Source organism: Lutjanus erythropterus, chromosome 10 (assembly GCF_056507025.1).
Source record: "Lutjanus erythropterus isolate fLutEry1 chromosome 10, fLutEry1.hap2, whole genome shotgun sequence".
Lineage (NCBI taxonomy): Eukaryota > Metazoa > Chordata > Actinopteri > Lutjaniformes > Lutjanidae > Lutjanus > Lutjanus erythropterus.
Genome location: NC_139326.1, coordinates 2,202,741 through 2,226,244, shown reverse-complemented (window position 1 = coordinate 2,226,244; position 23,504 = coordinate 2,202,741). Strand labels below are relative to the sequence as shown.

General features: G+C 40.1%; 2 protein-coding genes across 2 annotated transcripts in view; one reads left to right on the top strand and one right to left on the bottom strand.

Annotated features, from left to right (window-relative positions):
- The window catches only part of lrrc75ba (leucine rich repeat containing 75Ba), a 31,860-nt gene extending 29,392 nt beyond the window's left edge, over window positions 1-2,468 (bottom strand). The window contains exon 1 of the mRNA XM_084727840.1: window positions 2,262-2,468. The gene's annotated coding sequence lies outside the window, so the exon portion shown is untranslated. The remainder of the gene's footprint in view (window positions 1-2,261) is intronic.
- ggt1a (gamma-glutamyltransferase 1a) overlaps window positions 1-17,844 on the top strand; it is a 49,069-nt gene extending 31,225 nt beyond the window's left edge. Inside the window, exons 2-13 of the mRNA XM_084727839.1 lie at window positions 8,206-8,382; window positions 9,330-9,460; window positions 9,550-9,639; window positions 10,200-10,392; window positions 11,765-11,925; window positions 12,097-12,246; window positions 12,664-12,800; window positions 13,911-14,098; window positions 14,844-14,971; window positions 15,398-15,510; window positions 15,612-15,725; window positions 16,939-17,844. Of these exons, the coding sequence (XP_084583965.1) occupies window positions 8,210-8,382; window positions 9,330-9,460; window positions 9,550-9,639; window positions 10,200-10,392; window positions 11,765-11,925; window positions 12,097-12,246; window positions 12,664-12,800; window positions 13,911-14,098; window positions 14,844-14,971; window positions 15,398-15,510; window positions 15,612-15,725; window positions 16,939-17,085 (1,725 nt within the window). The 5' untranslated portion in view covers window positions 8,206-8,209 and the 3' untranslated portion in view covers window positions 17,086-17,844. The remainder of the gene's footprint in view (window positions 1-8,205; window positions 8,383-9,329; window positions 9,461-9,549; window positions 9,640-10,199; window positions 10,393-11,764; window positions 11,926-12,096; window positions 12,247-12,663; window positions 12,801-13,910; window positions 14,099-14,843; window positions 14,972-15,397; window positions 15,511-15,611; window positions 15,726-16,938) is intronic.
- The last annotated feature ends 5,660 nt before the right edge of the window (window positions 17,845-23,504 follow it).

Genomic DNA, 23,504 nt, shown 5'->3' with positions numbered 1-23,504 from the left:
GCCTGCTGCTGAATATTTTCCTAGAGGTTGTAATTATGATCGTCTGATGCCCTTAATTTAATGCATCATCCCCTCACTGCTGATTTGTTCTGTCAGAGATTTGACTCTCACAATGATGCTGATGGAAGGACTCACTTTTATAATATGTGCTGAACATAACTCATGACTTTGCTGCTCCTGTGCTGTTGTAGTTAGATTTTTAAATATTGGTGCTCAAAAAAAAAAAAAAATCATCCAATATTATTACATTCAACTGGGACTAAAGCACATTTTGTGGAGGTTTCACTTGTTACTTTACCTTGTCACCCTGGGGTTCAATTTTGTTTTTGCCCACAAAACTTTTCACAGGAAAACAGTGTTGCAGAATCTCCCAAACAATGGAAGTGAATGGTGACCAGTTTTCAAATGTAAAGAACATGAAATGCCTCCATACCGCTTGTCTGGTGTAATCCAAGTCTCCTAAAGTCTCAGCATGCCGTTTGCACAATGACAACACACACAAGCACGCACGCACGCACGCACGCACGCACGCACGCACGCACGCACGCACACACACACACACACAGTTCAGACAGTGTGCATGTGAACGTGGCTCCAAGCTAAAGATCTACAGTGAAGATTCAGGATAAAAACATGGTGGAAATAACAATTTTCAAGTCAACTTTAACATATAAACACAGTTAACATTTTATGTATTTACTCTGTTGTGTTTTTCTCTTCATCACTGTTTGGGAGATTCTGCACTGCAAAACTAAACCTGACCTTCAGTCAGCATGAGGTTGAGTAGATAATGAACTGTCCCTTTAATGCTAATCAAAAATACATGTTTTAAAACCATACTTCTTATTTATCTTTGATTTACAAGGGCTACAGTGTTGACACACATCTGATAGCAATATTAATCTAATTAATTTGTCTAAAAATAGAAATTTTACCTGTGTTTGAGCAGTATTCTCACCTTTTTAAACCAGGAAGCGAGACAGGGGTCCTCTGGGTATAGCTACCCCTTTTTATGCCTGATTAAATCATGTTTTTGAAAAATCAACAGAGTTGACAGAAAATTGGGACACAAATTATAAAGAAAATAATAATAAAAAAAGATGATTATATTATATATTATATAATAACACATCTTATGCTACCAATCAATGCCATTAAAGTGCTGTGAGAATCAAATGTTTAACCAGCAGCTTTGGTAAGAGAGTCCACTTTTACAGTTTGAAAACAGAAGAAACAAAAAAAGAACCTATCCAGAACCTATTTTGGCTTGGGTTTGAGAATCAAACTTTTTCAAAAAAATCCTGCGTTACAATCTGGAGGAGTGGTGTCTGAGAGACACAGGCATTTAGGAGACAGAGAGGTTCTGACAAAGGCCAGGGGAGGGATCAGCTGCCGAAGAATAAGCAGGTGAATCTGACAAAGTCGAAAGCTGACATTAGCTTGCAGCCCTTGCTGTCAAGAAAAGTACTTTTCTAAACTTTTTTTGTTGAAATTACTGAACAATTATACAGTTTTTGTGCTTTTGAACATTATTAAAATAAATAAATAAACTGTCTTTGGTTGATTTTCTAATTTCCTTGATTTATAAGGACAGCACATCATCTGTGAATGTGCCAGCTGGCTGACTGTCAACTGCAGCCTTTGGCAAGATGTCCTAAAAACAATGAAGTACCAACACAGAGCAGTCAGATACTGAAATGACAACAATGGAAACAAAATCAACATTTTCTAGAGAGCACAAATCATGTGGATTGGCAGGAAGCAGCGAGACTTTAGCCCCTTTCGCACATACAGTCTCTCCCTTAAATGTTAAGGAACATTTGCTGCGTGCAGTTGTGTGAATAGGAGCAGGGGTTGATATTTAGGGAAATCTGTACTAGGGTTGCACAATTAATCAAAATTTTATCTGAATTGGAACATGGCTTTCTGCAATTTTCAAATCACAAGATGTCAAAAAACCTTTAAATGATTGAATGTGGTGAGGCAGAGACATCCTCTTCTACACATCAGATTCTACAGACTTAAAAAAAAAAAAATTTGGTACAGAATCCTGAATCCCTGGTCATTTTAACATGTTTTTCCAATTGAAATAAGAATAATGATGTAAAAATGGTCCCTACCTCTGATATTGCAAATCATATTACAATTGCAAGATCAGGCAAAATACTTGCAATTAAATATTTTGCACTCAGGAAGTTCAATAAGTTGCTTTTTACTCATTAATCCTTAAAAAAAGTAATAACATTACTTTACTTACTTACCTTGCTGGCGACCTTGTTGCGCTCCAAAGGTGACCTGCTGATCCAGTGAACTGCTGACACCCAGAAAGCTTTTCGTGTGAGCTGTCCAGATATTGGCTGTGATGTAAACAAAGTGTAGCCTTTAAATTAGTTTTCATTATCACATATTCTCAGTCAAGAGCCAAACAAACTCAAATTAATGACAATACTTCCACCTGCTCTCCCTTATCCTCCATCCCTTTTTGGCCAGCAGCTGACGTGACGTGCTGCACACACACATCATCATTATACAGGCCTACATTGATCAAAAAGTATTAACTTTAATATAATTACTAACATAATTCCATACACTACTCATTACTTATCTTGTGAGGGAGCTGGACCCACAAGATCATGCGAGAATCCATCTTGCCAGGCTTCAAGTTATCTGCTTGTGTCGGCACCAAAAGTGGTGCAGCCAATCATCAGCTGGTAGCCAGGGGCATAGTGACAACAGTGAGAAACGTCCATGGAAGCTGACAAACAACTGCGGCTCCTGCAGAGAGTCACGTAGATACTGCAATAACATTAGTTGTATCAGAACTGGAGAGAAATTATTCACTGAAAGAAGAGCAAAGAACGACATTGAATTGAATTTTTTGAAAGTGCTTGCCCTTTTTCATACAGTTTCTAAGGACGACTTCCCAGATGATTCTGTGTAACCATCTGGTGTTTCAGGTTAACTCATTACCGGGAAAAGTAATGATATTACAGTAATATATTACAAAGTAGTGTGTTACTGACCTCCTAGCATTTCAAGAAAAGTGCCAGTATGGCTGTGTTGTTAATGAAAGGACTAATATTGCAGAGACAAGCACATACAGTGTCTGTCTGACCAAAGATGCTGCAAACCAACTGCAAGTCTGGAGTCATAACAACTTCAGATATCCAACGCTCTTTTAACGTCTCAGTTGTGTGTTTCTGATTCAAGTAGATCACAAAAACATTATTTGTCTCACAAACTCGTTGATTAATAAATACATTACAAGAGCGCTGAACAAAAACAGCTCCACAGCCTGGTGGAATCTAGTCTCACACAGCCAGATGTCTGTCCACAGTGTTCAGTGCTGGAGAAAGGCCAGGCACCACACGTACACATTCTGCTATGGGGGAAAGACGCTCTGCCTTCTTTGCACTTCTTTAATCCAATCACCAACGTCTTGGGTGGTGGTCTCAGGCGCTAATATGTCATTTTCATCGTTTAAGTTGCAGCTCAGAGGTTGTTCGTGTTTCCCAGGGACTTTGAAAATGTAGATAGTGGTCGCCATGATATTGCAGCCAATAGCGTGACTTATACCAGCTGTGTGCATCCGGTGAGCCAGACTGAGTGGAAACAAGCCATAAGCCCCAGACACTGTTGACAAAAACAGTAATTTTACAGTTGCTGGTCTCGCTGCCTTGATTGGAGAGTTTATTTGTGTGATCAACTCCATTTGCAGCTGCTAGCTGAAGCGATCTACTGAACCAATTCTAAAACGTCTTGTATCTCTTCACTATTCAGACCCCAAAATATTCAAAAAAAGGGCCGGAGCTTAAAAATACCAGAATTAACTTTTTAAGATTCTGATCATTAACATGTCTTGCCCCCATGTCCTGTCACTTCTCGACCGGGTGCAGGTGTAGGTTTCATTTCAACACCGGGGGGTGAAGTTCTCCCTTAGGAAATTTTGAGAATCAAACACTTTTTTTTTCACCTGCATTTTGGTATTTGCACCAATTTGTCACAAATTATGTGTAACTTCTCTGCATCAATTTATAGTGGGAAGGTACATTTATGTAAAGGACAACACAGAATTCAGGTGACAAAATACAATGCAGCAAGGGTCTCAGGAAAGAGAAAAGAGACAGAAGGTGCTTATGTTTATAAAGGTTAAAATAATAAAGATTACTGCAATAAATTATGATGAGGTTATAACTTCTAAATCTGTGCATGTCCACCTTCATTCATCTGTTTTTTTTTCTGCCACCATCCCATCACCCACACCAAACATCTGAAAACACATCCGTCACCACTAAGAAAGAAGCTGAATATGTAACTTACAACAGCAGCACAAGCATCAGAGTGTGTCTGTGGACGCCCTGTAATTAAAGGACTGCAGCCACCATAAAAACACATGACATCACCTCCTCCTCCATTGTGGCCGTCCCTCTCTCCGCTCTGAGTGTGTCTGCAGGCTGCGTTTCACCTGTCGCTGAGGAACAACACTGTGATTTGATTTGCTGCTGAGCGTACAGGCACAGAGCAGCCTCCCCCATTTATTGTGTGAAAACAATCGGAGGGAAACGTGGTGGGGAGCAGTGTATCCCTCCCAGCAAAGTCAAAATGAAACCTATACGCCTCCAGCTGAGGGATAAAAATATGAACAAGCTCCGGCTGATATTTCATACAACAGCCCCAATCCAGTGACAGTGACACGAGCACAAAGGCTGAAGGAGGGCTTTTGTGATCTGCATCTAACAGCAGAGGTGGCAAAAGTACATACAGTCTTTACTCAAGCAGAAGTACAGATATTTGTGTAAAAAGAAAGATTCTGGTAAAAGTAGAAATACTGATTCAACTTGTTTACTCAAATAAAAATGAAAAGTACAGACAGAAATGTTCTTTTCATCTTTTTACATAATTTGTCATTTTCGTCTTGCTACATCTTTTGCATCTTTTTTATCTTATGTCTTGTTTTGTTGTTTTGTGTCATGATTTTTTCCCCCTGACTTCTTACATCTTTTATGTTATTTTCTTCTTGTTTCATCTTGTTAACACCGTATTTCCCCATCGTTACTTCTTTAATGATAGTTTTCTCTTTACATTGTTAAATCTTTTACATCGTATTCATCTTGCTGCATCTTTGTTGTTTTTGTTTTGTTACGCTTGCTTTTGTCTCGTTATATTGCTTTTGTCTTCTACTGCCTTTTCATCTTGTTATATCTTTTATGCTGTTTTCATTTTGTTACAGAATTTTGTCTTGTTACATCTTTTTTGCATTGTTACATCTTTTACGTTGGTTTCATATTGATACATATTTTTGGTATTTTCGTTTTGTGTCTTTCACATCATTTACATATGTCATGCTTGTGTGTGATAAGCACTGAAGGACACACCCATGAATCATCTTTTCTCTGTTATTGTTCCATACATTTGAGTTGAAATCAGTCTTGATTCATTTTCATCTTTATGTCTTTCATGTCGTTTTTGTTTTGTCTTTCATTTCTGTCTTGTTACATCTTTCTCTTCTTGCTGATGTAGGGAAGGCAGTGTGCAATCATGCTAAATAAAAATAAATAATTCACCTCAAATACATTAAAACTAAAGCCTGTTCTGAAAATGTAAGGAGGAGAAAGTACAGATTATTGTGCTAAAATGTAGTAGTCAATAAAGTCAATAAAATAGTCAAGTAAAATACTTGAAAATACTATATAAGTACAGTAACCACCTCTGACAAACAGGTATGTAATTGTCCTCTGCCGCTATAAATCAGCCCTGTCCATTAAATAAACTCCCTCCTTGGGGCGGCTCAGAACCTGCGAGATCTAGAACAGGATAGTAGTGATTAGATTTAGACACAATCGCAGCAGCAGCAGCCCACAGGCTCCTTTGACGGAGCTTTATCAGTGTGGCCCAGTAACAGCAGTGCACGCTGGATTAGCTGAGGTACCACAGAAGGGTATTTGTTGTTGAGAAGCTCCTGTCACCGACGCTGCCAGCTTGGACCTGCGCTGCTGGGTGAAGGCTCAGGCATCTCAATCGGGCCCGCGGATGCCTGCGGAATAAGCCAAATAGACTGTGACACGGTTACCGAGCATGGCGACGCTGCCGGCTGAGCCAATCACACGCGGCCCCCGAGTCAGGGCTGAGTTCTGCCTGCATCTGTAAACAGATCACTCTCACCTTCACTTTGGCAAGCCTGCCAGATTGATATCAGAGTGGAATGCAAGGTTACAGAGGAGTAAAGAGGCAAACTCAAGAGTTTCACTCCAGAGCGAAGAAAGGGAGGCATCCATCACTGGAGAGAGTGACGTCTAGTTTTAAAAAATGATTGATTGAACCAAAACAAATCTAGCCTGGGAACTAGATGAATCTACAAGCTCATGTTTCATTTGCTCTGGTCCCCCTCCACTCTCAGATTTCCACCAGTCCTGTGTCTGCTTGCACAAAATCACTAAGATCGCCCTTAAATTTTACCCAAGGTTGCTTTAAGAAAAAGTGGGTTGGATCACCAGAAGGATTTCCTGAAGATATTGTAAGAGAAAACCCTTCCATCACCAAGGTTTTGCCCTACTTAAGCACTCACTGATGCATTGCTAGAAGGTCTGTGTAGCCCATTTTCCTCAGAAAATTCTCATAACAGTCCCTTGAGAGTGACAAAAATTGTGGAACATCGGGCAATGGCTGAATCTATGGTGATTGAAAAGGAAGAGGAGAAACCAAACAGGGAAAACTAGTTAGAGACGTAGTTTTGACGTTAGCACCAGCAAATTTATATCTAACTAGACAAACATTAACAAAACTCTGCTTTATATATTAACAGTAGCTGCTTTGTTGAAAGTCGACTCCTGTAAATGTTTGGTTATCTCCTTTCTTCCATGTTTCTTCCTCTGTGGTTTGTTTCAGTGTCACATCTTCTGCTTGTGTGTACTTGTTCTGGCTGCTGGTTAAATTTACTTTGGATTATGTTTTTGTATTTATACTCAAACAGTTTCAGAAACACATTTTAGTCTTCAGTTCAGCTGTATTTTGAGAAAAAGCTGACATTTTTTTTCTTCTTGAAACTGGACCAAATAAAGCACCTCCCCAACCTGCATGTGTCTCTGAATGCTACATCACAAGTTTCATTCCTCTGATTGGTTGTTGGTCCGTCCAGTTGCGTCCTGAGGCATTTTGGTCTGCACTCTTTGATAACGCCCCCTGGAAGTTAAAAATGAACTCAGAGACATCAGACTAATTTGCATTTGTGAACTCATCTGGCGATGCCAGGCTATGACAAATTCTGATTTCTCTGAATAATTGAACGTGCAGTTTTTGGTTAGAACTACAAACCTTACCACTTCATTGTTAATGTTCCTAAGAGCACAAACATGCAGCAGTTACAGAAGGAACCTCCTGTATGGATCCATCTCTCCATGACTGTTTTTGTGCCTGTATATTTCAAAAACATGCACAAATGAGACATGACATGCTTATTATCCTGAAACCACAGTGATGCACCGGAGCTAAGTTACACCTGAAAACCAAAGGTGACACACTGTTCCCTCACCAGTAACTGGTCATAAACACACACTGACAGTCAGCTGAATGTCCAACAACTTCCTTCTCCTGTCTTCTGTTTGTCCAGTGTTTTCATCTATCTGTGCAAAAACACAAAAGGTGAGTGAAATTTCTGCTCTGCCTTCTTGAAAGAAAAAATCTGATGTGCTGTATGTTTGTCAGCAGGATTACACAAAAACTACTGGCCTGATTTTCATAGAATTCACTGGAAGGGTGAAGAACGGGCCAAGGACGAACCCATTCAATTTTTTGGATACACAAATTATTTTTCTTTTTCTTTAACACTGCAAGATCGAGTGTCCTTCTAGTTTTCAGCTCGTTATTCACGCTGTGGCTCAGAGGTACAGCGAGTCGTCTACTGATCACAGAGTTTCTGATTTGATCTCCACCTCCTTATGTCCACATGTTCAAGTGGCAAGACAGTGAATCCACGTTAGGGAAGCATAAGCTTGTGCATTCTTAATTGTTGGTCCCAACCCCACCTAAATGCAGGGGTTTGGCATAAAAAGCCAATGGCGTTTCATTGTGGTGACCCCCAATGTTGGGGCAGCAGAAGCAGAAGAAGATTCACGTAAGGTTTTAAAGTTATATGTGATGTTTGGTGGAGAAGAAACTTTCCGAGCTGACGGATCTTGTCTGACTGTGAGATGTGTTAATGTTTCCCAGGAAAATGGTTGGGAAGTCCCTGATTGCTGGTCTGGTGGTCCTTCTGGTGGCTGCAGTGAGCCTGTTCCTGGGAGTGTTCATGGGCCTGGGGAAGAAAAACACGCCTCCCCCCTCGGACCACTTCTACTCAAAGGCTGCTGTGGCTGCTGACGCTGGAAAGTGTTCAGAAGTGGGGAGGTAAGAAGACGTTGGTTTTTCAAATGTGATGTGCAGTGGTGTTACATGTTCTCTTTGTGCATGTGCATACAGCGTGTGTATGTTCCACTGGATTCCACCAACATAGATTAATTCAATCTAACATTAGTTCTACTCAGAGTTTAAACTAGGTTTAAACTAAGGTTTAGGTTGAGTAAATCCAGATTCAAAATCAAGCAGAGCTCTGTTGCACAATTAAAAACAAATCCCAGTTTAGTAAATCCAAGTTTGGTGATATAATCTGAAAATAATTAGAGTTTACTTAATATGGAGATGCTTTCTTACCCAAATGAAAAAAATAACATGCAGCTGCTGTCAGGACTTAGCAAGAATAAGAGAAGCAGGAAAACTGTTAACTTTCAGAAACTCTGTATTCCTGAACAAAATGTTAGTCTTTGCTAACTAGCTAAAAAGTTAACAAAAAAAGTTTGCTAAAAGTTAGTTAGCATAGTTAGCCTACTCATGATGACTCAACAGAGAAGCTCAAATTTCCACTTTTGAGAAAAACTTTGACTGAATTACTGGAGCAATATGACCAAAAAATACATTAAAATACACACAACAACACAATAGAGACAAATGGATCAACTGGAGTGAAAGAGAGAAGAGACGCATCAGAAAAATCAGATGGTTTCAGTCCTTTTCTTCGGGGAACCTGCTTAATTTTTTGCATCTCAAAAGGTCAGCAAATTAAAAGGTTAATACTGTATCACATTTTAAATGTAAGTTTTGGTGCAACAGAATTATATTTAACCTAGGTTATATTAAAAATTAAATTTAAGTTTAAAGAGATGCTTAAATGTGATCTTTCTTGATTTTAAACTAGTTTAAAAGCTTGGGGCAACACAATCTAAAGGTATTATTTAACCTGGTTTGAAAAATAATCCTTGTTTGTGCAACCCAGCCTCAGTGTATTCTTGTGTTTTAAGGGACATTCTGAAGAAAAACGGTTCAGCCGTGGACGCCTCTATCGCTGCCTTGCTATGTGTCGGCCTTTTGAACGCTCACAGCATGGGCATCGGGGGAGGACTCTTCTTTGTCATCTATAACGCTACCACGGGTGAGTGGTCATCAGAAAATACAACTTCTCAACTGAGTTAACCGAACAAAAATACAATCATCAATCTGGCCTCATTCTCTGCTCAACAGGGAGGGTGGAAACCATCGATGCCAGGGAGACGGCGCCCATGAACGCCACAGAAGACATGTTTGGCAACAACACCAAGCTTTCTCGCACAGGTGAGCAGTTGGAGTATTTCCCAGACACAGAGGAGATTCACTCGTGTGTAGATCTGACTTCATTGTGTTCTGGAAAGCTATTGCAGCTACTGTAACATGACTCTGTAATGTTGTATCAGAGCTGGAAGGATTTAGAGAGGATAAATAGTCTCAAATCTGTCCATCCAGCTCCTCTCGGATGTTCCATCATCCTAAACAACCTTTCTATATCTCCCCTTGCCTCTGCTGCTATTTACATAAAAATAAAGGACTAAATCTGTATGTGCAGTACACTCTGTTTTTTGCCATCTCAGAGTATTCTGGTGTTTTTTTAGTAAGCTCATCCTGCAGTTAGAAAGAGAGACCCTGTAAAAAAACCTAGTAAATGTTTAAGAGGCGGGGAAATGGTTAAATTTCAGCTGCTCTGAATTCCTTAATGAAACATTATATTGTTTGTTAACTAGCTAAAAAGTTAAAACATCAAATTGTTACCAAGTTAAGAAGTTAACAAAACATTACACAGTTTGTTAAATACAAAATTTGAAATTTAAAATAGCAGTACTGCTGTTTCTACATGACAGGCGGATTGTCCATTGCCATTCCTGGGGAGATCCGCGGTTACGAGATGGCACACAAGAGGCACGGCAGGCTGCCGTGGAAGGACCTGTTTGAGCCCAGCATCGCCTTGGCTCGCGATGGATTTCCAATAGGAAAAGCTTTGGCTCACGCCATCCGCAAGAGCAGAGACTCCATTCAAAGAGACGCCAACATGTGGTAAGGATGAAGAAAATAAGAAAATACAGGTAAACTGAATGGCAGCAACAGCGGCCACAGTAACTTCTGCTTTTTCTACTGTTATGACTGGGATGCATGCTTTCTGTCTGTCTTGCCAAGAATTAGATGAGAAGATTGACACCACTGTTGAAGAAACAGCAGGAAGATGGTTGGCTTACCTTAGCATACATACTAGAAACAGGGAGAAAAAGCTAGCCTGGCTCAGATCAAAGGTTAAAAAAAATCCACCTGATCATTACTGTTGCATTATCTGTCCCCAGAGGCAGCTGATTGGTCAGATTCCTTCCTCTGTCTTCTATTTTCCTTCTATCTGTGCAATAACAACACATTTCAGGTTAATTAAGTGTTAATTCCCCTGTTGAGATTAAATTTCTTGACAGGCAGGTGCTTTTTTTTTAAGTCCTGAATATACTCCCAAACGGACACAAAGTAGTTTTGTTTACACCACTTTCTGGAGTCGGCTGGAGAATGAATGATTCTACACAGGCACGGGTTTTCTGTAGCTTGTTGTAGCACGGTCACAACAAACTGGGGATGTTCACACAGAGCTGAGACACACACTGTCTGATGATGAAATTTACATCACATGGACCCTTGCAGACCCTTGTGTACTGAGTATAATTTTGGCTTTACACACGTGCCAAAATGTCTTGCTTCCTGGTTTGCTTCTGCGTTGTGTGACCCACTGCATGCAAATCTGTTTCACTTCCTGCATATAAATCCTTGATGGTCTACGAGGAGTGTTTTTGGGAAACGGGAGCCAAACTTCCCTCGAACTTCCCCCTCGCTCCTCTCATACTTCACACTTGTTCTGAACGCGCCGTGTCTCGTTTCATCCTGGAGTCATAGTTCTGGGTGAAGCTGCTAGAAATCACCTCAGTGCTGTCATCAAACTGATCTCTGTCGGTCTCTGAGGCCACGTTCTGTTCCAGTCTCAGAGGTGTAAACACTAACACTCCCTCAGTGCTCCGAGCTCCCAGCCCAGGCAGAGTCAAATAATAGGACCGCTAGCTACATGGCTAACTGAGGTAACTAGCTAACAGCAGCTACAGATAGCAGTTACTCTGGTGATATGTTTCCCCCTGTTTGTTTGGAGTTTGAATCTAACAGGTGTCCAGGCACTAACAAAAAGACAAATCAGGTTCACTGTGAAAATTATCTGATATTTTGACATTGAGTTTCTAAAACTCAAAGATTCAAGTTTCTCTAAAGAAGAAAAGTAAATTGTTTCGACTAATGATGACAGGTCTGCAAAAGTTTTATTTTCAGGCCACTTTGTGTGGAATTAGTGGCTTTTATTTTCTTCAGACTTCTACAATTAAACCGTTTTTCTTCTTTTTTTCTTTTCCAGTGAGGTGTTTTGTGATTCTCAAAGAAACATCCTGAAGGAAAATGATATTGTTAGATTTCCAAAGCTGGCCGATACGTACCAAAGAATAGCAGAGGAGGGTCCGGATGTGTTTTATAACGGGTCAATGGCACAGAGCATCGTCGAGGACATCCAGGCGGCAGGTCTGCTCTCATTTTCTTCTTTCTCTGCAGATATTAGAATGAGTAAATAATGAAGACACTCAGAAACCAAACTGCACATTACAGAACTCAAACTAAGACTTTATGTAAACCATTAATTTGAGCATCTCTCTTCATTTTAAATCCACCCTGACATGTCTGTGCTGGGTCCAGGTGGCATCATCACCCTGGATGATTTGCTGGAGTACCAGCCGGTGCTGAACGAGAACCCTCTGAGGCTGAACGTCGGAGAATACACCATGCACGTCCCAGACGCCCCCTCCAGTGGCCCCGTGCTGGCACTCATACTCAACATAGTGGATGGTGAGCGGGCCGAGCCAAGCGCTTGTGCAGCCGTGCAGAAGAGAGGATGTCAGGTTTCCCCAGGTCGTCCCCTGGAATGTTCCTCCGCCTGATTTGGACGCAGAAAACAGAGCTGTGATCAGGCCTGCTCGCCAAATTTAATTCAGCATCAACGCTCCATCTGTTCAGGCACAGAATGTTTAGTCATGCTTTAAATAAAAAGTGGCACCATTAGTTTCAAATGAAGGAAAAGATTTAATGTGTTCACATATGAATCTGGAGGAACATATTCATAATGCTGGAAGGCTTCATGTTGTTATTTGAACTGAGAGTTTAATGAGCTGACACCGGCTGTAAGGGGCTTTTAGCACGATGATGGAGAAGAAAATGTGATTCTTCATTCACTCCAGACATGTTTCTCCTGTGGACGTTTTGCAGGGTACAACTTCACCGACACGAGCGTCTCCACAGCAGAGAAGAAGACTCTGACGTACCATCGCATCGTGGAGGCTTTCCGGTTCGCTTACGCCAAGAGGAGCCGACTGGGAGACCCTCGCTATCTCAATATTACCGATGTAAGTCTTCATTTTATTATTTAGACTTTTATTTTGGAGGGTTTTACAGGGGCTCTGAACATTTTTTCAATCATCATGACATCTAGCTTTCTGCTCCCATTTGGTATCTTCAGACAACCACTCAGGCCTCGAAAAACTTGCATTTACTCATTGTGGCTGTCTGAAAGTCTAAAACCATATTAATTTTAATGCCACGGCTCCAAGGAGAATCAGGCTTTTTGTGTGTTTAAGCCCATACAGTCTGTAAATAGCTATTAATATTTAAAACTAAGACTACTCCTAATAGATCAGAAATTTTGTAATTAAGAATCATTAAAATATGATTTGGGTATTTGACATTGGTTTGCATAATTGGCTAATGGCAAAACAAACATTACAGCATTTGAAACTGTAAAATTACAAATTTGTAAAATTACTTACTTATCTTTTTTTAAAAATTATGAATTTTATATTTTAGAAAAGAGAGGCAGGCAAAGATTTTTCCATAATTATCAGACCTTGAAATGACTAAAATCAAATGCATGTTCCTAGCTTAACTGAACTAGCCCTGTAAAAACAAGTTTTGAAAAACTTTTACCAACTACAAATTTGATAATTTACTTTTCTTTTTAGATAAACTTGAATCTCAAACTTTAGAAACCCCCACAAATTATGAAAATATTTCAAAAATTTGTGATTAAATTCATTGACGTTAAGTAAATAATGTTTAATATATGTTTATTATTTTTTTATTAAAACTGTTTGCTTTTCAGGTGCCCAAATAATGAGGGTCAGAGCTTTCTGTTACCAATTTTAGAAGAAGAAAAGAAGAAGTAAATAACTTTTAAAAGTTTATTTCAAATCTTAGGAGATTGAGTTGGGTTCAGAACTCAAAAATCTATTAAAATAAGTTGCCTGGAAATTTCTATAGGAGCAGTTTGAGTTTGAGTGTGAAAGGGCGGCAGTCTGTGTATTTATTCAGCCCTGTTGTAAAAAGAAATTCAGATATTGTTTTCTGTATTGTTCCAAAGGCCAGCAGGTGCTCTGCTGTGGTTGTTTACCACGTCTGAGTTTTGTGACGGACCGTCAGGATCTTCTGCTGTGTGACTGACTTGTTTTTCTTCCCCTCAGCTCATCCACAACATGACCTCAGACTACTTCGCTGACGGCATCAGGAGTAAAATTACAGATGACACCACCCATCCAGACAGCTACTACGAGCCGGACTATTTTGTCCCAGACAACCACGGGACGGCTCACCTGTCGGTCATCGCTGAAGATGGAAGCGCCGTGGCAGCAACCAGCACCATTAATCTATAGTAAGAAGTCAAGCCTCAAAGGGATAGTTGGATAGATGGAGGTCGACACGCCCCCAGTTTAGAGAAGCAGCAGGAGTACATTGAAATAATCAATGTACTGATGTGGACAGTCAGTTTAAGTGTACACTGTATTTAGAACATTTTCATCACTTTATGTTGCTGTCAGACAGAGTTTTCTAACAGGAAACTTAAATTGTATCACTCTCTCCAAAGCCACCAAACTCGCAGAACACCGGAGCGGCTGGTTGACTGTTGCTTCAATGGGTTAGCTAGTTTGTGTTACTGAGTGACTTAAGTGAATCTGAACTATCCTTTTAAAACACCACAGTCACACATTAACATTAACAAACTAACTGATTAAGGTGGCAGTAAACCAGCAACTCCTGTGTAGTAAAGTTTAGTTGATCTGCTTCCTACACCAGTAAACTGGAGGCGTGTCGACCTCCATCTACTGACTTTCAATACATTTCAGAGCCTGTACTTTGTCTCTTTTACTTGAGTAAATAAGTTGAATCAGTATTACTACTTTTACCAGAGTCTTTTTTTAAACAAGTATCTGTGTTTCTACCTCTGAATTTGAGATTTGGGCTGATGGTATGTAGCCAAGGACATTAATTTGAAATGGCGAATGCACGTTTCACTGGAACTACTTAGTAGGTGTCCATTATCGGAAATGAATGGAAACCCTGCAGCCAATCAGAATTAAGTATTAATCACTCATTAAAAAGCTGTTTTATTTCCCTAGTTTTGGTTCCAAAGTCATGTCTCGATCGACTGGGATCATTTTCAACGATGAAATGGACGACTTCAGCTCTCCATACATGACCAACGGGTTTGGAATCCCTCCTTCGCCGAACAACTTCATCCAGCCAGGTGTGTCTGGACTGAATTATCAGACCTTTTATTACTTCAACCCCGAGTTCAGGTTATGACTTTCAGAGTTGATGGGTAACAGCGTTAGCCAGTTGTTTGCAGAAGGCGTTACTTGACCCTTCCTCTAGTAAGAACGATGCAGAGGTGATATTTTCTGCAACCTTTCACTTGTTCCTGCATTTGTCACTGTCAGGAACTCTGACAGCTTTAACTCTGACAGCATCACTGTCCTCTGGTTTAAAGAAATCAACCAGTTTCCAAACTCTCAGTGTAGCTCGCTGCTGCTCTCTGATTTGTTTACAGTCATTTTAAATATGTGTCAAATTAATGTGGCTGTTTTTAGCTGCATGGGGACCATAAAACCACAAAGTAAACATTTATCCATTAGGCAGCCGTAGCCACATTCTGTTTATCTGTTATCTGCAGGCAAGAGGCCGCTGTCTTCCATGTGTCCCACTATCATCTTTGACAAAGAAAACAGAGTGAAAATGGTTGTAGGAGCATCCGGAGGCACAAAAATCACCACAGCCACCGCCTTAGTAAGTCTGACTCAGTCACAAGTCACATCCTACACACACACACACACACACAGTGTCACTTCATTAACTTAAAGTCTGTACCTCTTCTCTGTCTGAAACAGGTCATCCTGAATTCATTGTTCTTCAACTATGACCTAAAGAAAGCTGTGACAGAGCCGCGAGTTCACAATCAGCTCAACCCAAATATGACAGTAGTGGAGCAGGGCTTTGAAAAGGTGGGTCACACATGGAGACGTATGACACAAAAACAACATCCGGAATAAATTTTATCACCAAACAGCTTCTGACGTTGCTGATAAAATAGGCACTGCTCATTATATATTCATCCGACTATAAACAAAGTATTTTACAAAGCATACCATGTGTTTAATTCATTTCAATTCATTGCAGCATGAAAATCAACTTGCAAAACCTGAAGCTTAGGACAGTAATCAATTCAGTCATTAGACATTCAATTGCCTTTAGGCTTTGATATTGCATTAAAAGTGCAATATGTAAAAATCTGAATCAATTTACACATATTAATTACTTTACACTGTAAATGTGTAAACTGACCCTAACATAACTTTAAAAAATGAGACCCTCCCAGAATTTGTCAGTGGCCTGTGGACTGATTTCTGTGTAAATGCTTTGGGACAGGTTTTCTGAGAAAATCTAAACAGTGTGAAGTTTATATGTGCTCCCGAGCACCTTGCCTCTCTTCAGTTCCCTTACGCAATTTATTTATTTATTTTTTTGTCACAGGAGAGCAAAGACATGACTTGACCCCTACAGCACCGACAGTGTGCAACACAGCGAAAGTTAGCTTAGAAATGTAACCACCACAACACAAAGTCCACAGTCAAAGCTAACATTACTGCAAAGGATGTGAAATATATTGGAGCTTTAGCTGGCTAACATTACCTAATCCTAGCTTGCTTGCTAACTGGAACAAATAGCTCAGTTGCTAGCATAGCAAAATACCGTCTTAAGTGGATAACAGCAGCCAATTTGTCCATGCAAGTTGATTTTTTTAGCATTCTGGTTGCCAGAAAGGCAGGAAATAATTCCACAGACTAACAGCAATCAGAAATATTAATGTTACATGATGTATCATTAACAGCCTAATGTATGCAAAACCAGAAATATGTTCCTATAGTCTATCAAACCTTTACTGGTGCCTATTAAAGACCTGTGACACCTTCATTTCCACCAGTGTGATGGGAAAAAAGATCCTGTAAATCATTAGAATGAGAAACTTTCACAAAATAATGTCTCAATACTTCAAAATAGTAAGAATCCATATTAAAAAAGTTTCTCATTATAGTGCCTTGGATCTTTTTCTAATATCACATCAGTGGAAATGGCACTCCATACTTTCACCTCCTGCACAAGCCTCTGTATTTTTGTTTGTGTGTGTTTGTGTGTGTAATGATGGTACCATGGCAGAGTGTCCTGGAGGGTCTGGTCCAGAAGAACCACGTGACACAGCTGCTGCGGACTCCGGACTCCGTGGTGCAGGCGGTGGTGCGGCAGGGAGAGCGTCTCTGTGCAGAGTCCGACCCCAGGAAAGGAGGCTATCCAGCAGGATACTGACAGCGACCTCAGGTCCGTCTCTGCTGCTGCTCTCAGTCTGGACAGTCTCCTCAAAGACACGCGGACAGAGCCACGATATGAAGCACTGAAGACTCCAGCAGTGTTTAAGCTAAGGAGACACAGCCACCACTCCTTCTCTGAGACGAATTCCTTTTACTCAAACATGGAAAATGACTCCAGTACAAAACCTCTTTTACTCAAACTCAACTCTTCAGCATTACTTATTGTTTTGGAATTACTTTTGAGTTTTGAAGTAAAATAAGAGGTTGCACCTAGTTTGACTCCTGTATCATCACTATTGGATACTGATCAGGATGGTGACACATCTGCTTTACATGATAAACCTATTTTATGCACAAATGCCGATTCCAAACAGGTTGGGACGCTGTGAAAAATGTAAATAAAAACAGAATGCAATGATTTGCAAATACATTTGACTTGTATTCAACTGACAATACAGTACAAAGACAAGATATTCAACGTTCAAACTGATAAACTAAAATTGTGTTTTGTAAATATTCACTCATTCTGAATTTGATATCTGCAACATGTTGAGACAGGAGCCGCGAAAGTTGTCCAACAATCAAAAAATACCTGTTTGGAACATTCCACAGGTAAACAGGTGAGTTGGTAACAGAAAACAGTATCATGTTTGGGAATTAAAGGGGCGACCAGGAAAGGCTCAGCCGTTCACAAGTATGGATGGGGTGAGGTTCACCACTTTGTGAAAAACTGCAAACACTCCAACAGTTTAAGAACATTTAACCATTTCACCATCTACAATCCATAATATCATTAAAAGATTCAGAGAAATCTCTGCACGTAAGGGGCAAGACTGAAAACCAACACTGAATTTCTGTGACCTTTGACCCCTCAGGCAGCACTGCATTAAAAACCCACATCATTGTATAAAGGATGCTACATGGGCTCAGGAACACTTTGGAAAACTGTTGTCAGTGAACACAGTTTGTCTCTGCATCTACAAATGTACGTTAAGACTCTTTCATGCAAAGACAAAGACATATATCAACAACATCCAGAAACACTGCAGACTTCTCTGGACCCGAGCTCATCTGAGATGGACTGACGCAAAGTGGAAAAGTCTGCTGTGGTCTGACGAGTCCACATTTCAGATTGTTTTTACAAATCATGGACATTGTGTCCTCCGGGCTAAAGAGGAAAAGGACCATCCAGATTGTTACCAGCATGATGGTATCCAGATGATGTCTTTTTCAGAGACGTCTCTGCTTATTTCAGCGAGATGATGCCAAGACACATTGTGGACGTGTTCCAGCGTGTCTTTGTAGTAAAAGAGTTCAGGTTCTAGACTGAGCTGCCTGCAGTCCAGACCTGTCTCCCATTGAAAATGTGTGGTGCATTATGAAGCACAAAATACGACAACAGAGGACTGTTGAGCAGCTGAAGTCGTATATCAAGCAAGAATGAGGAAGAGTTTCACTTTCAGAACTTCAACAAACACTGACTGAGTGTTGTTAAATGAAAAGCTGATGTATCACAGCGGTAAACAGGCTCCTGTCACAACTGGTTTTGGAACAAGTTGCAAGCATCAAATTCAGAATAAGTGTACATTTACAAAAAAAACAGTCTGTCACTTTGGCATTAAAATATCTCGTCTTTGTACTGTATTCAACTGAATAGTGTGAAATGAATTTGCAAATCATTGCAGTGATTTTATTTACTTTTTACACAGCATCTGAGCTTTTTTTGAATTGGGGTTTGTATCAAAAACAACCAAGTAAGTTCAATAATAATTAGGCAAACGATAATGTCATAACAGGAAATGTTCTTAGGGTTCATCACCCTGTTTTAGGTAAGAATCCGAGTGGTTGTGGGTTGTCCATGTAGTGTTTTCATTTCTTTTATTGTCTAAGGGAAAAAAAACTATTGTGAATAATTGGACACTTTGTCTGAAAAGCGGGGAGGTTTGTTTTAATGTGAAACCAACAATTAAAAACCAGACATGTAAGCAGGTACATCAATTAAAAATAAGGACACCTCAGGTTGTTTGCCTGTTTTACCTAAATGTCCTCCTACATCTTTCTCCTGATGTAAGTCGATCCTGAAACGAACATTATTTAGCAGAAACTGACTGTGTTGTTTTCTACCGTGACTCTTTATTGAAACGATTACTTCTGAATTGTAAATGTTTAATATCGAGTAGAGGTTAAGTGAATGTATAGTGTATTCTGAAAAATACATTTGCAGATATATTTTTCTAAACATGCATTGTTCTTATGCCATGTTTGTTGCCATGCTTGTTATTAAACATTTTGAACAAAGATTTTATATTTTACCATACGGACCCTCTGGGTATTTCTGTGCTGTTTCTGTACGGGAATATTAAGGCACAAAATCACCATAGCCTATCTTCTCTGTTAGTCTGTGACCAGTCAGAGTTTGTTCTTCAGTGTTAAAAATGAACCTCATGTATTTTGGTAAAGACGACAGAGTTAGAACGACCTATAGGTTTTATTATCAATTAATTTGTTTAGTCTAGAAAACTCTCCTCCAAAACAATCAAAATTTCCAAGTCCAAGATAATGAGTTCAGATTTTATTTCCACCCAAACTTTTAGCCCCATGAACTAGTTTTGAGGGAACTAAAAGGTTTCTTCAGCCCGTTGATTCCACTGTGGTTTAAAGACCAGTGAAGTTTAGGTGAAGTGGTCCTCTGATGTATGAAAAAGCTGTTTTTAATTGTAATTTTTGCGTGCACCCATAAAACAATGACGCCACCTACAGTGAACATTATTTTATGTTGCTGGATTTTGTCCTCAGCAGAAACAACAAGCATAAAGTCCCAGACTTCTTTGTCCGTCCATCTGTCGTACGACTTCTTCTGTGACTCCATGTTGATGTGCTGAAGCACAACGAACGAAAAACAAACATTTGTGGCTGCAGATTTTATAAACGCTCTCTGAAATAAATCCTGTGAGCACTTGACCAATCAGAAATGTTCACTGCAGCAATCCCCAAACCCAAAGGTCCTGTGCTTTTGGAAAGTACTTGACTAACCCCTGAGAAGGGACTTTCTGGAAGGTAAAATAATATTTTCTAGAACTGAATTTAGATCCTGGTTCCTGCAGTGGAAATGCAAAGAGTTTCTCCAAAGATCCCTAGTCCCTAAGTCAAGTTCTTGCAGAAGAAGCGATGTCTGTTTTTAACATCATAAATGCTCAATAAGGTCTGTTGAGATATTTCAGTTTGGAGCCTATAGCTATGCTGGCAGTGTGGCTAAAACAGAAAAACATTGTTTCAGTACTAAAACAACACAGTGAACAAAGTTTTTTTAGGACTAAAATTCAATCACGGTGAAAGGAGGTAAACAAAACCCTGTGCAGGACTCAGGACCCCTGAAGAGACGGAGCACGCTTTACTTTCACTGTCCAGTGAGTTTCAATCAGGATTCAGTAAATATCTCCACTCATGTGTGCTCTTTGAGCAAATGAAAAACCAAAGTACCAGCAACAATAAGAATGTTTTCACTGCCTTTAGGTGAAAACCTCAATCTGAAAAATGTCAGCTTTTTGTCATTCATGACTTTTCTGAGCTTCGAAAAATCTTTTTAGCAGCTTTTTTCACTTGACAGCTTTAATGTCCCTTTAGAAATGTCTTTACTCATGTAAACTGCTCTGCTGCATTAAAAGCACTTTGTATTCAGCAGCATCAAATTCAAACAGGAGCATTTCTGCTGTAAAAGGTCCTGGACAATTAAGAGGTTTGAGTCCAACTGCAGCAAATAATACCTGCAACGTTAAAGTCATAGTTTTGATTACTGATCATATGAGGTACTTATCAACAGTTTGAAAAGCAGAGAGGAGCACCAGCAGGGAAGCTAAGCTACGATCTGCTGTGGACAGACTCAGCAACAAATGGTATTTAAGCCACTTAAACTGATACTGATTTTCTTTAAGTGTAAGGTATATTTAGAATATTTACTCTGCTTTACTTTGCTGTCAGACAGACTTTTCTGATGGGAAACCGGCGTTATACAAGCCAAATATCACTCTTGTCAAAGCAACCAAACTCCTTAAAGAAAAGCAGTAATTTTACTTTGCAAAACGGAGTTTCTGGTCTACCGCTGCCTCAGTTTGTTAGTTTTTTGTGTTATTCTGTGCCTTTTTGTATTTTAAAAAGGATCATTTGGATTCTCCGAATTTACACAATACCACAAACAAACTGACAGATTGCTGCAGTTTATTCTGCAAGGTACAATTACTGATTTTGTCTGTAGAGTTTGGTTGGTATGGAAAGCGTGATATTTGGCTTGTATAACAGTGGCTTCCCGTCATATTGTTTCTTTAGGTGTCTAAAATACATTTCGCTGCTGAGCCTGTCCGCAGCAGTACATCACTTTGTTTCCTACAGCAGTTCTCCTGCTGCTTCTCCAAAGTGGAGGCGTCTCAACCTCCATCTATTATAGGTAATACACTGACTGTGGATAAGTGCCTCATACAGCCACACACACACACACTCTTACAATCTGAACTATCCCTTTAAGACTCTTTAAGACTTTAAGACCTGCACTCAAGTATAATACATGTAGTCCATGACCATGTCAACTGGCACACACATCAGTCACGATCAGGACAAACGTGAATACAGATACAGGTTTGTCCACATGCCTGAAAGTCACAAGCGACAGTGAAAAGACAGCAAGGTGTATCACATGACTTTTATTAGCAACAGTATAATCTATCTGTTTATGTGGTAAATGACACAAAGCCAAACACGACACTTTAACTCTGTCACCAGGAACTCTGAGGGAGGGGGCGGCACCCCTTCTGCAGGGTTCAACAAGTTCAATTTAATTATTAATTAATTTATTCTCATACAACACTGGGTTGCACAATGAAATGTCCATACTGGCTAAAACAGGATGAAAGTTTTATTGTTTTATTATTCGACTTAAATTTGATTACCGTGTGTAAAGTCCACTGTTAGCTGGGCGTGATCCAATAAATTCTGACCGCTCTGCACTTTAGTGGTTATTGATTCCATGTTGGTTTCGTTTTGCCATTGTTACAGCATGAACATGAGAAATTCTGCACCAAAACTGGAAAACTGGTCACCATTCACTTCCACTGTTTGGGAGACTCTGCAGCGCCGTTTTCCTGTGAAACTCCAGCAAACCATCAACCATCAATCTGCATGAGGGTGACTAGATAATGACTGAATTTTCATTTTTGGGTGAACTATCCCCTTAAGGCCATTGTGACCTGTCAAGATTACATTTAAGGTGCAAATTTCCGATCAGAAAAGGTTGTTAGACCACAAAATATTCTAAATATATTGCACACTTCAACTGATAATGATCTTTTTAGGTATCTATAATATGTTTTACTGCTGACCGTGTCCACAGCAGTACATTGCTTAGCTTCCATGCTGGTACTCCTCTCTGCTTCTCCGATCCGGGGGCGTGTCGACCTCCATCTACTGTAGGTAACACACCGACTGTGGATAAGTACCTCATGCAACGACACTTCAAATAATACGAACCATCCCTTTAAATACCAGTGAAACTATAACTAAAGTGTACCACAGAGATACTCGCTGTGATTTACTTAATTCCCTTCACATTCTTGTGTCAGATTAACAGAAAACTGAATCAGATGAAACCAGTCGTTTATTTTCTTGAAAGAAGTGCAGGAAGTAATGGATTACAGGCCCGCTGAGATGCCTAAATGTAATGTTATCAGCTGGAATGGTTCTCACAAATGGTGTCAGACGGAAGTGGAATACAGATACAGTATCTGCTGTTATGTCACCGTGGCTCCATTACATTATAAATGTGATCACGGTTTCCTCCTACGGATTCCAGCTTCATCAGTATTCCTCAGGCGAAATATGAATCATCCGGGCCGCTGAAACACATTCATCTTGGAGCTAACTGGGATATTACCCTCATTCATCAGAGAGCGGCGGGTAAATCAGAGCGGCCGTGACAGCTCCTGATAAACTTTGGATGTTTCTACCACACCAGTGCCTGGCGTGTTGGATCTGTCTGATAATGCTGGATTGTTGTTGTGGCTGTTAAACCACATGTTCTGTTTATCATCAGGCCATCATTCAAATCTGCACCTGACCACGACGCACGAGACAATGGACATATTCTGTCGGCTGGAGCCTCGTTTCCGACTGCTGACATTGTTACTGATTGCTGATTATTTTCCTCTCACTGCGTGCAAACAGTTCCCACGTTGCTTTTAGTTCAAAATATTTTTTAAATGAAATGCTTCAGTGCCACAGAGCAGGGCAGATCTTCAGCTCCATCTAGTGGTGAGCAGCAGTGACGCCTCTCAGCAGTCAAAAGAGGTGGTGTAGCCAGAAGGTGTGAGACGGGGCCCCCTAAAAACTTGGTACTTCGCCCGGACAGGTGTGGTTTTGCAGGATGTGGCA